This window comes from Acipenser ruthenus, chromosome 18 (assembly GCF_902713425.1).
Source record: "Acipenser ruthenus chromosome 18, fAciRut3.2 maternal haplotype, whole genome shotgun sequence".
Classification (NCBI taxonomy): Eukaryota; Metazoa; Chordata; class Actinopteri; order Acipenseriformes; family Acipenseridae; genus Acipenser; species Acipenser ruthenus.
In genome coordinates this window covers 4,394,000-4,409,651 of record NC_081206.1, presented here as the reverse complement: position 1 = coordinate 4,409,651, position 15,652 = coordinate 4,394,000, and the positions used below count along the sequence as shown (strand labels likewise).

The following is a 15,652-nucleotide window of genomic DNA, read 5'->3' as shown; positions in this document are numbered from 1 at the left end:
ACGACCAATTAAATCTCGCTTAACTTTACTTAAAAGGTTAGGGTTAGGGTTCTAACTCTGATAGGGGAGTAAATATTATTCAGCTATAAATATTGCTGAATAATATTCTTTTAAAACATTATAATTCTTGTTTTTTGTGTTATTATATTATAGTGTTTATAAGTTAACATCTTGTTGGTTATTAAAAATAAAAATGCAACGCCCCAGACTGCAAGAGAACACGTCACTCTGGTTCGGTGTTTTCAGGTGTAAGGCTGCGTACTTATTTGCTCTCTGATCATTTTATGTGAATTATTATTTTTAACAATGTGGTCTTCACTGGAATTGTGATGAAACTGATGATATGTACTTTTATTATGTAAAAATGACTTTAAATATCTGAACTTTCATTTGTTTTGATCTGATGATGTGTGACATCACAAGACGTTCCATATGTAGTGGGGTAAAAACGATCATTTTACTCACAATATCACCCTTTGGTCCTTTAAATCCTTCTGGTCCTTTCTCTCCTGCGTCACCCTGGAATTGTTAAAAAAACAAAAACAAAGAAATGCTGGGGCTCACCATAGAATACAGTACATCCCAGGGTACTGCTTTAGGGTATACAGGACCTCACCATAGCAACACCACTCTGCCAAATACAATCCATCAGACAGGGCCTTATTTTCTCTCTACATAAACACATAAACAACTTGAGACTGAGAAAATGGGCAGGTGGGCAGCACTGAGGAAGTGTCTTAAGGTGATTAAAAAAAAAAGTTTATCTGGATGTTCATTTTCATTTGTACTTGTCTCCATGTGTGGATGACTTAGAAAAATAACTATTATTATTATGATGATTTTTAAAACATTTTCAAGGGCTTTCTTTAAAAAAAAAAAAAGAAAATTGGCATACATCATATTGTGACACTTGCATCACTACACCCAGTCAGTTCCAAAGCCCAGGCACCAGCCATAGACCCCACTGATCCTATTTCATTCCTTCTTTATTCATCTTTTCATAGCTATTCTGGGGGTGAGGCTGGGTTACATCTAAAAACCTCTGCCTTTTCTGTGGCCGCTGTTTTGACTCTGTGTATAAAAACACACTTACTGTTTTCCCAATGACTCCGGCATTGCCAGGGTTACCACGGAAACCAGGCCGACCCTGAATAAAAGACACAATACCCGTCTTAATAACAGGAAGCACACCCTGCTGCATACTGATTGTAACACTGTCCTAATATATAACAATACATTTAATAGAAAATCAATTTTAAAAAACAATACTGTATCAAAACAGGCCGATCAAATAAAGAGGGGAAAACACAGGGGAACCATTACTATAGACCAGGCGTGGTCAAAGTTGGACCTTCCAGCCCTGGTCTTTGTTCCAACCCTGTTTAAATTGTTTAACTGAACCAAGTAAAGCTCACCCAGACCATGAAGTGATTCATTATCTAACCTTGCCTGTTAAACCTGCAGGGTAATGGCCCTCAAGTGCCATGACTGGACACTCCTGCTATAGACAGCTGGCCCTTCAATATTATAAAAACCATTGCAAACGACTGATGAAGCAATGGTGCATATTCCTTTGACAGTTTACAGTCTTTTAAGTTTTACTTACCCGGTCGCCGACTGCACCCATAGGGCCCATAAGTCCTCTTAACCCTCGAGAACCCTAATGGATAACAAACAAACATTAATTCAACGTATTTGCCACATATTTAAGTTAAAAACACAGCACAGATTTTATTTTCTAAGGATGCCCCATCCCCACCAATGCATCTGAGTTTGCACACCCGTTCGCTACTCTCAAACATTGAGCTCTAGGATCTTTATTGCCAAGAGACGGTCAGTCTCATTCGAAAGACAGCACATCCAGTAGCACAGTAAAACTTGAACTAGACTCAATAGAAGGGGTTTATCCGACACACTACAGCAATAGCACCCCCTGATTGAAACTAAACAGAAATGACGAGTTTAACATAACGCTCATCCTTGCCTCGCTCACCACTTAACAGAGATTCAGAATCACCGGAATCCCTCAGTTTGCTGGTTCTTAATACTTCTATGGGGGGCATCAATGCAAGAGCCGTAAACAAAATGAAAAAAGGACAAACAAACCTGCAAGCCAACAGTTCCTGGGATGCCAGGTGGACCTGGGGGACCCGGGTCTCCCTGTAATGAAAGAAATCAGGAGTATTGAGCCTTGATCCGTTATGTGCCACTGTACAAAACAACACATCCCACCCTCACTCCATTGACTGCTGTGTTGTTCTCTTTACCTTTGATCCATCCTTTCCAAGCTCTCCTTTGTCACCTTTGTGACCTGTGTGACCCTGTAACACAAAGGAGAGACACGTGAATTTAGAGACATAAGTGATTGGATTTGTTATATTTTCTGTGGAGTATCGACCTTTAATAAATCCTGTCTGATTAGGGTGGATTATTTTTTTTTAATGATGTTCTGTAGTCTTCTTGCTAAAGATTTTGTTATGATTTTAAGGAATCTTTAAAATCCTTGAAAAATACATTTAGCCATTGGATGGCACTATTTGCTATGAATTAAAAAAAAAAAAAAAAAAAATGATATGGCTTACAAAAAACAACCTTGCACTTGGGCATTTCAGGTGAATTAATAACCAACTGGGTTAATAACCCTGAGGCTTTGTCAACCAACTCATCCAGCGCCATTCCAGGTTCCTTATTAAGTTTGTAAATGATGTGATGTCAGTATGAAGGAAAGCGAGCTGGCTGTTCATTACCTTGAATCCTGGCATCCCTGGAAGTCCAGAGGGACCTGGAGGACAGATAGCAGGGCACTGCAGAAAGAGACCATACAATAAAGTCAAGAAATAGAATCGCTGTCCTTACGGGTTATCAGGAAAAAAACAAATCCCTAAGCATTAGCTGTAACAGCTAACCTAGCACCTGTTTATTTAAAACAAAAAAGAAACAAACACCTTGAGAATGTTCAGGGTGAAGTTCACTAACTTTCCTAACTTTGAAACTTCTCTGAAAAGTGTAACACTATAGAGCAGCTCCCCTCGGTCGGTCTGCAGGTGCTGCTAGTCCCCCAATGCATTCTGTGTTCGGGGACTTAATTGACCTGTTTAGGAGGCTAACTTAAGAAAGACTACACAGCGTTTGCTAGGTGGAGTTCAATATTGCCAGGGACTCAGGGGTCTATTCCATTGATCTAAACAGCGGCGGGTCTAATTACTGCCACTCAGACATTATACATGTGCACCTATGAAAATCAAACATTTAACACTGCATGCAAGTCTCATTGGTGCATTTCTGTATGGAAATATATTGAAACTTTTTTTCTATTTATTTAAATGATGTTGGTGTCCACTCCCGATCCTGGAGGGTCATTTCACTCCAGGTTTAATAGGTACATAATGAACTACTTCAGGGTCAGGATGCAGGTTTAACTGGTTCAAGAAAACGATTTAGAACAGGGTTGGAACAAAGACCAGGAGTGGAAGGGACAACTTTGGACACCGCTGGTTTAGATCAACTGAACAGACACCTCTGTCTACCCAGGAAAGTAAGCATGGGGGGGGCTTTAATAAGTCCGGTCCATACTGGATGAGAGAGCTTCTCCATAGTGTTATATAATGCATTCACCACAGTGTACCATGGTTTGCCAAGGTTTTTAACATGCTTTACCATACGTTACTGGGCTTTACCATGCTTTCGCTATGCTTTATTACACTTTCCAATGCTTTTACTATGGTAAACTTTTATAAGGGCATTTAAAAATAAAACGCTTTCACTGTTAACGTTTCCATTTTTTGTAGTTTACAAAAATGACCCCTGTTCCTGTATATTGCCACCTTCTCTTTAGTGGCAGATGGGTGCCTGTCCCGCACTAGAAGGTATTAGTCGTGTAACAGTCTGATTATTATAAGAGATGTCATCTGGAACTGTTCGGATTCTGTATGATCAAACTGTGTACGATTATTTCTTATACTAAATCATAAAAAAAACAAAGAACTACTATTAACAAAAGTGTTGCTGTTTATTAACTCTGGAACTGTGCTGTACTGTTCCCACTTGATGTACTGTTTGTAGACCCCCCCACCACCCTGTTAAATCTTCATCTTGACTGATAGCGACACGCCATTGAAATCATCTTTGTTTTTTCATCTTTTACTTGCCCAAGTGAGTTAATGAATTTTAATCAAATTTTCATTTTGGTGCAATCGATTACTGTTCCTTTGTTTAATTTATTTTAATAATATCCAGCTGTAACCTACATATTTGGTTGAATTAAAGGACAGTACATTATTTAAAAAAAATATGATTAACACTTTTAATAATTTCTTAAAGAAGCAAATACAAAATACATTACAATTAAATAAATAAATAATAAAGGCATTACACTACTGTGAAGGTTTTAGACTTCCACCTTGCACAATAATAATAAATGCTTACCAGAGCATCTCCACTGCCATCAGGAAAAGCTCCAGGGAGGCCCTAAAAACAGAGAAGAAAGGTCACCTCTGGAGCCACGGAGATCCCTGTGCAGTGGCACAGCACAGCAAGACCTTTCTCAGGCATGCTTTACCAGTCCTTCCATCCTAGCTGTGACAGAAATCTATGCTTAAGCAAACATGTCTCTTCATTTAAAACGTGATATTATGGAATCTTCTTCATGGTCATTTCACCTGGACAGTGAAACTGTCCCCACCCCTTCAGAGCCACCTTTCCTGTTAGCAACCAATCAGCTTCTTCCCCTAATGACTGACAGGCTTTGCAGCCTGTAAGATGCTTCGACCCAAGACAGTGCTGAGGTGGGAGGATCCAGGAAGTGCAAGTAGAACAGATTTACTTGAAGAGACACAAGCAAACTGAGGACTTTCCATTCCAGATGTTTTAAAATGAATGAAAAAGCCTGGTTGTGATGTCATGTTTCTTTTGAAACAGCACTTTTGAGACCTCTATAGTCAAGGGCGTTGCAAGACAGGTAGGGTTTATTTAGTTTGATAGACACGCTTTAAGGAAAATAACTCTCGGAGCGTATTGTTTGTTTTGTGTACGAGTTGCAGGGAACAGCTTGCTGCTCTCATTAAGATACATCAGCTAATTGGTTTCTATAGTAATGATCCAATCTGACATACTGTCCCCAGTAACTTGGCAGTCACAACCTAACTGGATATGAATTCATTTTGATAATCGGTCCTCAGCCGCAAACACACACAAATTAGTTCAATTACAAAACTGAAAATGTTAATGAAATCTGGTGTAACACTTTAGATAATATGGTGATTCTGTGCGACTTTAAGCTAAGTGACTCTCAATTACACTTAATTATACAGGTAACACAGCACTCATGCCTATGGATGTGTGGTTATTAAACAATTATATTTTATTTCTTAATGAAATCAACATTTATTTGTGATTCGACTGTTTTTAGACAGGTGGATGTGTATTTGCAATGTAATTAATATGCAGTCACATTCATATGCCAGCAGTTGTTTTCCTGCTAAAACCCAGCAGTGCCTGGTAGGTACTACCCAAGTATGAACACCTGCAAAACAAATACATTGAAATATATAAAGATAATAAAATACTGTTTTGCCTGCAGAGACAGTGCTGCTTGTGATCTGTTTACCAATCTTTCACCGCTGTTCATCTGCAGTTAATACTTTGTGATAAGTGTCTAAGATCACCCCTTTCCAAAGTCTGTCCACTACCAACACGAGACTCAATAAAGGACTGATAAATTCCTTTAGTGCTACTATAAACCCTATCTTGAGTTCAACGTGCTATGCTTATCTCCGATTCTTTGTTATGAAAGAATATGGTACTTTGTGAAAGCAATATCCTATAGTAACAGGAAACCCTTAAACAGCTTTGCCCCATGTTTTGCCTGCATGGTTTCAGGTGACTAGGAGACACAGGGGATGGATCAACAGCAGCTGGGAGGTTTCTTAGGAGCCGCCTTTGCAAACAACTGCTGACTTATGTGATTATGTGGTATTACTCTTAAAAGGTATTCATTTTGGGTCAAGACCCATAAAATAGTTTCAATGCACAGTAAATAAGGTGGATAGTGTGACTGTTTTGGTGCACTCTGGTATGTGGTTTGTTGTTTGAGTAATTTTTTTTTTTCTGCAACCTGTTAAATGTCCAGCAGGTGGCATTGGTGTACGGTATATACTAAGCCTTTGTAACACTGTAGTCTGTGTTGTGAGTAACCAGTGCGTGGACTGTCACTGTCACATGGCACTTACCTCATGGTGAAGTTCTATATCTACTCTATATCTGGATTTTGTAACACCCATGACTGATCTCCCCATTCTGTTTTGGGGAACAGGTCAACGTCCTTGCCACTTTATTTCTCTTCCCAATGTTACATAAGCAATCCCCAGCTTGGGGAGCTCTCTGTCTTTCTCACTCTGGCTGTTGGTAAGAAGTCTGCCTGCCTGTCCTCACTGATGTTACAGACTGCTACACGGGGGTGTTAGAGGTATACCGGACTGTATACCCACTGCTGCTCTGCCTGCAAATGAACCTGTGCAGTGAGTTGATTGTGTGGCCAGTCTTTACTTGTGCAGCCTGAGAAGTGAACATGTCCTATCATCTTTATAATGCAAAACATTTTAAAATGTAATAAAACTTACTGGAGGTCCAGGAGGACCAGGGGGGCCAGAAAGGCCAGGAAGTCCTTCAGGCCCCTACAAGAAGAAAAAAAAAGGATCAGTTGCTATCATCATAGCATTTTGAATGCATGTGACGTTTCCAGTTTTCATAGAAGTATAAGGGGGGTTCTGCTGTATTAGTATTAGATTTATTTATCACTGATTATTTTATATAAAACATTGATGATCTTACTGCAGTGTTAACACAAACATTTATTTTCACAAAAATGTTACCTACTGTAGCATCTTCTCCAGTCCCTTCCCCCTCCCAGCAGATGTCAGTAGTGAGCAAAGATGCAGAGGACATACATGTGGCACTATGCAGAACACACTAAAGGTATAAAGTTATATAAAATTAAAAACAGCATTAAACTGAACTCACTGTCGGTCCCTGTGGCCCCAATCCGCCTGGAAGTCCACTTGCCCCGGCTGGACCCTAAAGAGTTAATAAATAAGTAAATAAATAAACAAATACATAATTAAAGGCTTTTTTGTAGAACGTAGAGATCGGTTCATTGTTTTTTGTTTACCAATTTTAATGACACTAAAACAGATGCAGGTCAAAGGTCAGGACATGGTTGTTGCCGTTCATTTCAAGATGCTATTTTGTTTTTGATCGAGTGTTGTTAAGATCTAGACATTAAGGATATTAAGTTAGATAACTGCCCTAGAATTACTGGCTCAATTGGCAATAGTATAAGTTTAGAGAGTCAGCTAAAAACAGAAAAAAACAAAACAAAACAGGATCATAACATCCTGTAGACCTGAAAATAAATGCAACTGCTGGCATGCTGGCATGCAGAAAAAAAAAAAAAACACTTACTGGAGGTCCTGGTCTCCCTCTTCCCTGTCAAAAAGGAAATGTCAGCTTTAATCGTGATTTCGTTTTTCATACACTCCGACATTAAGTACCGCGGTGCTTTAGGCACGTGGCTGTTGAAAGCATGTTCCATTCTAGACACATGTGTGCTGTCCTTCATTGGACATTTAACAAACAGCCTATTGCTCTTAATTAAACACATTTTGTGTATTGGACTTAGAACCAATCAACTCCAAACAGATGTACCCAACACAGGGCAGCAGATTTATAAGTGAAAAGCTAATTTGGTAGTTAATGACTGCTATAATGTTACCCACACAATGATGCAATAGTACAATACTACTACTACTACTACTACTACTACTACTACTAATAATAATAATGCTTACAGGTGGCCCTCCGGGCCCTGCAGGTCCTTCTTCCCCCTTTGAAAGAAAGAGAGAGCACAGCATTAATACCAAGAAGTAAATACCAATAAAAGCCAATAATAAAGCCGAAGGGTACACAGGTTATTATTGGTGTCACCGAAGTGGATCACTCAAACTGACATACAGCCCACATGGTCTTCTTTCATTTGCTTGTGAAAACCAAGCTGGTGTGGACAGCATGGCAGCATTGAAAGTGAGAGCTAACTGCAGGGCTCTGGTGTTCTTTTCACTCGGGGGGGGGGGGTCATGAGAAATTCCACAATGTGTTTACACCCATATGTCGGGTCATCAGTGCCGCTTTTAAAGAATGACCCAAGAGTTCAAAGATAAGGCCCTGGAAAAACACAAATCAAGCCCGCACTTGTTAAACTTGGACATAGAATGGAATCAATCGAAATTCCCAATGGATTCCCCAGTTGTTTTGGGTCATTTATTAGTGACAGGCCCTTACATACAGTAGTATAGTCCATGTACATGCATCATGTCAACATGGTCTAGCAGCCATGACTAGAAACCTGAAATAACAAGGGGTCACGGTACGGTGCAGTTCAGAAAGAGTTTCAATCCATTCATTTCTTATACACAATAACAATTCTAATTAACGATAATAAGAGAAGGCATTAGCTTTGTGGAATGAGCAGCTGTCTTAAAGCAAAAAAGTGTTGAAACTGTGAGATTTCCAGACTTTAGCAGTAAGCGTGCACATTCCAGACAGGCTTACGAAGCCCTTCACCTTATCAAGGCAAATGCAATTCAAAGTGGCCCTCATTAAAAAAGAATCCAGCTAAGATCTAGCGGCAGCTTGACAAATCCGTCCCGAGAGTCCTGCACAAACAAACCCGCACCTAACATGTAGTGAAGGAGTCCTCTGATCGCTAACCACTCTGCTGTCACAACCTTCTTTAATTAAACAATGTCAAATAGATTTTATAGAACTTCCTGTGTTGTAACTTCATTCACAAGACAAACTTATCTATTTTTTTTGCAAAGCATCACTTTTAAGAAGAGGAAATTCTTCCTGTTAATGTTAATATCTACAGTTATAAACCTTACAGATTGCCCCAGGGCTTTAAAATCGAATAGTGGGTTTGTTACAAACATTCAACTATGATACATTACAGCAATAAATTACCTTTCAAATGTATTCATAACACCATTAGTAACTTCCGTGGATTCCTTGTGGATAATTACTTCTCACAATCTGGGGGTGTATGGAGACTGCCTGTCTATCTGTCTGACAACTTGGCTGAGTGTCACACTAACGTTTATACATTTTTCTAGAGAACTGCTTATCCAGTGATGATGAAACTGAAAGCTTCAAAAAGCTTATTTAATTGTGAAACTTGTCTGCATATCAATTCTTCCCATGTATACAGTGGATGCAGGTCATGGTGAGGGGCTTGTCTGTGAATGATGGCTCAAGGTTTATGTGAAAGTACTTACCCTGGGTCCAGGGGGTCCATCTTTACCTGCGATGCCATCCTGACCTGTTAAACCCTGCATCGAGAGAGAGCAGACATCAACCATCAGGAAGAAAAGAAATGCTCTTGAAGTTACTGCAAACACATTCAATTAGGTTTGAGTTCTTTCAGCAGTCACATATTCTGAATGGATCATTTACACGAATCCTTAATAAATGTAGGGCTTCATTTATCTTTAGAATATATTTAAACTATATCCTCCATCATCAGATGTATAATCGAGATGTTGAATTCATATAGCCCAGCTATATTTCGTTGTGATGCATGTGCCTGTTCAGGTTGAAGTTGATCTGCAAAGATTTTCATGCACAATAGATAGTGAAAACCTCTATCTGGTGCAGCATAGGTTCTCTGGTCTCTAGAAACATATAGCTTGACAGGGAGTTTTCTTAAAAGAATACATTATTCTTCAAAATTCTTAACATTGCCAGTTAAAAAACCCACCAAATAACTACTTTACTCTTTAATATATAATGTACTGAAGTGTCCTGTGCTGTAAAGCATGAGCCAGGGGAGCACTGCACTCAACAGGAAAGGGTTTTCAGTCTGTCTGAAATTCACACTCTCATAGGCAAGGCTCTACTGTATAGAGTACGTGTTCTCTTGGATACACTTCTCCCTCAGTCTCCAACTGCACAAATTCCACATGCCCTGAAGAAGCTTAGGATTGCTACCAAAGTCATGTCACTCGCCATTACTCAGGTGTTTGCACTTAACACCTGTTTTTAAGGTTATTAAGATACAAATTGAGTTCTCTTGCATGGTTTGAAAAATTTATTTTTAGCAATCCCCTAGTGGCGAAAGATGTGTCCAGCAATGTTTTAGGTAAAAAAACAAAAACAAAAACACATTACATGACTTAGTTCAAAATATCAGAATTGTGGCTAAAACCACTAACCTTTTAACGTGTTTTTATTTACCTTTTTTTTCCTTTTTTTTTGCATAGCACACAGTGCCACCCGATGGACAAATTAATTTTCTACACACGCAGCACACAGTTAGTATACTGGCTGTCATATCTAACAAATGTTAAAGGACCTGTTGATAATGTATAGTGCTTGTTGCAAATCTCAGTTGCAACCCAGTTGTAATGACAGCAGCAGCAGAATTAAACAAAATAAAAGTGGAGTACTCACGTCAACGCCTGGAAGACCAGGCAACCCAGGCTGTCCCGCTCCTCCTGGTGTACTGGCTTTTCCTTTAGGTCCCTAAAACACATCACAGAATCACACCTGTTCGCACACACAGTCATCACTAATCTTATTGATTTGTACTGTAAGGGAGTGATATTCTTACACCTGTACTTCTAGTTTCTTTTCTCTCAGTCAGCAGGGGGGTTCTTTCAAAGGTCAATACGTTTAGGGGCTGACAAGGAAAATCATGATGCATGTTTTGCTTGTCGCTACAGAAAGGGGTTCAGCCTCTCGGAGGTAAACTGAAATATTCCAAACTTGAACACACACGCGTTCAGCCAAGACTAAAGGATGCTAAACAGCAGCGTTTGCTTTTTTCACTGTCGTTTGTCCACACACCCCATAGAATGGTAAGATACAAATTCAGAGATTTTATTTTTAAAACTAGGGGCAACAACCCTTCAAAATAAAGATTCTGATTGTTTGCATTTACATTTTAATTGGACCACACCATAATGGCTGCGCAGGGGAAAAGTAGCATTCCTGGCAGACATTTTGGTAAGGTCAACATGCAAGCGCTAAAATGTGAGAAACCTTGCTGCTAATGGTGTTTACGATACAGGGCCCTATTCACAAGCATTAAAGTCATGAGTTTTTAAAATCTGTTATAAAATACTGATATTAGAACTGCTTTAGTCTTGAAAATCTACATGGAAAACATTTAGATGCCAACAATTTGTCTGGCACCAACAACAAACCCATAAAATATCAACAAGTGATCCTGTCGGGAATCTGTTTGGTTTGATCCTGCGCCATTCCTTGGTATTTTGAGATCAGAAGAAAATGATAATAGAGCATTTCTCTAGAGAGCAGAGACATTTCTAAACAATGGTTGCTAAGGAGTGGACAGCCTCTATGGAAGCAAAGGAGTTCTGAAGCCTGACCCCAAAGAAGAGCTACAGTATGTCAATCCAGCCGGTTACAATGGGAAACCTGTATTTCACATGAACACTTTCTACATCTTGAAATACTTACTGATGGGCCAGGGAGACCAGGAGGACCAGGTTTTCCCTGTAAAAGAAGCAAATAAATGAATCATTAAATTAGAAACAGCAATGCATTCGTCTTGACTGCAAGTGTCTCCTATTGTTCTGCTGAGAGCAGCACTCACACAGTCACCTGCACTGTAACTGAATTGTTACAACAGGACAGGCATTTGACTAGACGGTAGATATTTTAGTTTCATCCACTGGGCTCGTTCTAATGGGGCAGATCAGTAGGGGGGAGTACACCCTCCATCACAATGATCAACTGAGTCAAGACAAACAGGCAGGCCAACACTCACGAATTAGGAGTGCTAGCAGGGGGCGAAGTCTGAAATCCTGTTTTTTTTTAGTTACCCTGTTGACAGCAATGCCAAACTGTATCATTAATCTTTCCAGTGTTTAAAGTTATATATATATATATATATATATATATATATATATATATATATATATATATATATATATATATATAATGTTTCCCTTTTTTACCATAACTGTAGTATTAGTTTAAACTGATTGCAAAGATTTCTGGCCACAACTGCCACTATCTATGCATGTGTTTTGAAAAGGATGGAATAGCACTAATATGACTGGCTGCAGGTGGGCTCCCGTGACTGATGCTGCCTTATGCTAGTTGCATATGTGACTCTCCATGCTGATTGGCTGAACAGACTTTTGGGTTTCAATATACTGTGTGTTGGGCAGGCAGCAGCACAAAGGAATATCCACTAGAAACTGTCTTCAGAGCATCAGATGATGCTAAAGGGTTAGGGTTAGGGTTAGGTTTTAGGGCTGGGGTTGGTTAAGGTTAGGGTTGGGGTTGGGTTAGGGTCAGGGTGGGCTGATGTCAGAGAGGTGCAGGGCTCTGGAAGTGAAAGGAGGGAGTGCTGGGTAAATGCCCTAGAATCATCTGATGCCCTGAGGACAGTTTCTAGTGGATATTCCTTCCTGGTGCGGGCAGGCAGAGGTTCATGCCTTTTCCTGGGCGGAGCCTAAGCAACAGCCTGTGACAGACTGCTCAGTTGTCCAATGGGATAGTGATCGAGAATGGGCGGAGATTTCTCAACTTGTTAAAAAAACAAAAACAAATAACTTCTGTGGAGGTCATTGTTGCAATAATACTCTTAGAGAGTCTGATCAGTCTCCCTACTATGCAATGGTTACTTGACCTCTCATTTCAAACTAAATGTTTAAGCAAATATGAAATTAACCAAAAATGATTCAACTATCAACAGCATTGCAAAGGAGATGTTAAATCTCTACAGTCCTGTAATGCAGGACATACGGGTGATGGTATCATAAAACATAAAGTCAATATGATTATTTATGACATCTTGTTAAATAAATACATAGATGCAAATACATTTGTATAGCCTGAAGAAGACACAACAGTCTATTATAAACAATATTCATAAACATATGAAAAGCAGCAACTGCCTTGTCCAATATATTTCACAATTCTGTAACACAATATAGTTCCAATATGAAAGTCACTATACAAGGCTATGTTGTACTGTACTGTATTGCATTGCATTGTATTGTATTGTATTGGATCAGATTGCATTGTATTGTACTGTATGACATATTTTATCTGTAAATCTAGAAAAATATGCAGATGTTGAATTAATATAGTTGAAGCAAATGATGCACAGAAGTGGATGTTGGACTCTATTTGCACAGTGCCCTTGTGTTGGCCAATCACTTGATATAACAATAAAAGCTATATTCTATATGTGTATTACTATTGAGGCTTTGTGAGGGCTATGAGATAAGAATTCAACAGTAGGCCGAGATGCAGAAATTATGGATAACAGTACAGGAAGGAAATGCCAGGTCATATGCCAACGACTTATTAAATAATAATAATAATAATAATAATAGGTAACAATACTAATAATACCCATAATTAAACGAAAGCAGTGAGTCGTCGTAACCGCTATAGTAACAGCAAATACGCTAGTACCCTCGTCTCTCCACCCCTCCCTCCCTCCCTCCTTCTCAAGCCGAGCCCGTGACGCGCTCCTTCTCGCTCACACACTGAACACTCACATCAATGCCGTCCTTCCCTGGGGGTCCCGGCGGACCTGGCAGGCCGACTGGTCCTCGAGGGCCGGGTCTCTGTGGCAGATAAATACAGAACCGATACAATCAGTGACGTGCTTCATATTGATCAGGATATTCTGATTAGAATGGAATGAATCTATTATTTTAATTGATACCTACATGCCACCTGACAGATTTGTAAACTCGTTGAGAAGTCTGTGTATGGCTAACCTAGCCTTTGTTTTTATTTCGGGATACAACGTGTTAACGTTGTTGTATGATCTTTAAGTTACATCACTATTATTGAAAAGTAATACTGCCTGTTATAGTATCGCCTGGGATGACATGAGAGGCGCTGTATAAATGCTTCTTGAAATACTACATTGTATTGCTGTTAATTGCCATCATCGGTTATATGCTGCCTAAAATCTACGCTTGTTTGTAATAGCAAGTTACTTAATTTAACTCAATCGATAAACTGCTTGTTTTAGAATATAATAAAATCTAGCACCACTATATATATATCAATCACCATTATTACGATACAACCAAAAGCTAGTTTAGCAGGAATAAATACCGACTACAAAAAAAAAAAAAACATTAAAAAAACATTTTGATACAGTGTTTAATACTTGTGTGTTGCCCTAACCAAAAATAAAAGGTGACACAGAGATTTTCATGAAAACTCCAACAAGCTGAGCAATTTTACTGCCTGTTAACAACGGATATTAAACCATAAACCAAATATTACATAAAGTAGTATTTGGTTTAGAATGTAAATATCTTCCAGTGCAGAATTAGCGACCATTATGCAGGCACTTAAAATAACATTGTCCCAATGTAACATACAACACGGACCAATGTACAATATGCAACAAATACAATGGTCCGATACAAAATAATTACATTTAAGTTTGACTTTACAGTCGAGGAGGCAGAAAGTATTAAACAAACAAGGCATAGGAAAATGGAGCTTCTGTGATCCCTATGGGTATAAACCTCCCAGCCGTCAAGCCGAATGAACAAAGGTGTTACTGTATAATGGCTACTGGTCTCTCCAGGAGAGGAACGTTCCAGATTCCTGAACGTGGATGCAAAACATTCCTTCACATTTGAATGTTAGAATTTTAAAAAAAGTGTAACATTAGAAAGACCTGCCTGTATAGGCTTTGCATGTGTGTGTGTGTATGTGTATATATATATATATATATATATATATATATATATATATATATTATTTGCGTAAATGAAAACTTGGATAAGACTACCCTTCCTGCAGTTTCTCAGTTTATTCAGAAAACGACAAAGACAGCAATTGCAATGGAACTCGCTGCTGGAGTTCACGACTTAAACCTATAACGCATTGCTCCACACGTAAGCCGCTGTGACTGCGCATTCAGGTGTTTTCAATATTGTGCAGTTTCTCTCAATATCACCAGAAACTTTAATCCAGTCCCACAATTCGACTACTATACGCTTGCTAAACACATTGGTGAGCGTCAGAAGCGTAACTTGTTGCCAAACATCGCATTGTGGCAGGTTGAATACGATCCGTAATGTGCATACAGAACAGACGCACCCTTTCTTTATGCTGAAAAACCTTGCATTCCATCAAGAAACGAAATACGTTAAAATCAAGTCATCCCCAAATACATTACCTTTAGGAAAAAAAAAATGCATGGTATTAGTGACCGAGAAATTCACAATGTCCTTCAAAAAGTTATTATCAGGAGTACACTGCGGCTGGTGCGCTTCGGTTGCACGTTCTGCATTTAGACCGTGTGGATATTTAGCACTTACCTGGGCTAAGGAAGGGGTCAACAGCTGGCAAAGAAAGAGTAGCCCTAGAGCCGAGAAAGTAGCCATGGCTCCCGTCCTCTCAGCACTGATTTTAACTTAAAAAACGGCTCCCCCTTTCTCTTTCCTTCTCGCTCTCTCTCCTCCCGGTTTTAGACGGACCGTTCCGTCACCTTGCAGCTCAGACCTCGAATGCGTTCACTTTGTATCCAGATAAACCTGAGTCTCCAGCTGAAGGGGCTGAGCTCAAATCACACACAGAAAGAGGG

At 39.3% G+C, this 15,652-nt stretch overlaps 1 protein-coding gene across 1 annotated transcript in view; it reads right to left on the bottom strand.

The window, feature by feature from the left end:
• LOC117417103 (collagen alpha-3(IX) chain-like) overlaps positions 1-15,652 on the bottom strand; it is a 27,267-nt gene extending 11,615 nt beyond the window's left edge. Inside the window, exons 1-16 of the mRNA XM_058990902.1 lie at positions 15,387-15,652; positions 13,593-13,661; positions 11,533-11,568; positions 10,501-10,572; positions 9,327-9,380; positions 7,845-7,880; positions 7,459-7,482; positions 7,018-7,071; positions 6,618-6,671; positions 4,426-4,467; positions 2,748-2,804; positions 2,268-2,321; positions 2,107-2,160; positions 1,607-1,660; positions 1,094-1,147; positions 466-519 (exon numbers count right to left, since the gene is read on the bottom strand). Coding sequence (XP_058846885.1) covers positions 466-519; positions 1,094-1,147; positions 1,607-1,660; positions 2,107-2,160; positions 2,268-2,321; positions 2,748-2,804; positions 4,426-4,467; positions 6,618-6,671; positions 7,018-7,071; positions 7,459-7,482; positions 7,845-7,880; positions 9,327-9,380; positions 10,501-10,572; positions 11,533-11,568; positions 13,593-13,661; positions 15,387-15,452 — 834 coding nt within the window. The 5' untranslated portion in view covers positions 15,453-15,652. The remainder of the gene's footprint in view (positions 1-465; positions 520-1,093; positions 1,148-1,606; positions 1,661-2,106; positions 2,161-2,267; positions 2,322-2,747; positions 2,805-4,425; positions 4,468-6,617; positions 6,672-7,017; positions 7,072-7,458; positions 7,483-7,844; positions 7,881-9,326; positions 9,381-10,500; positions 10,573-11,532; positions 11,569-13,592; positions 13,662-15,386) is intronic.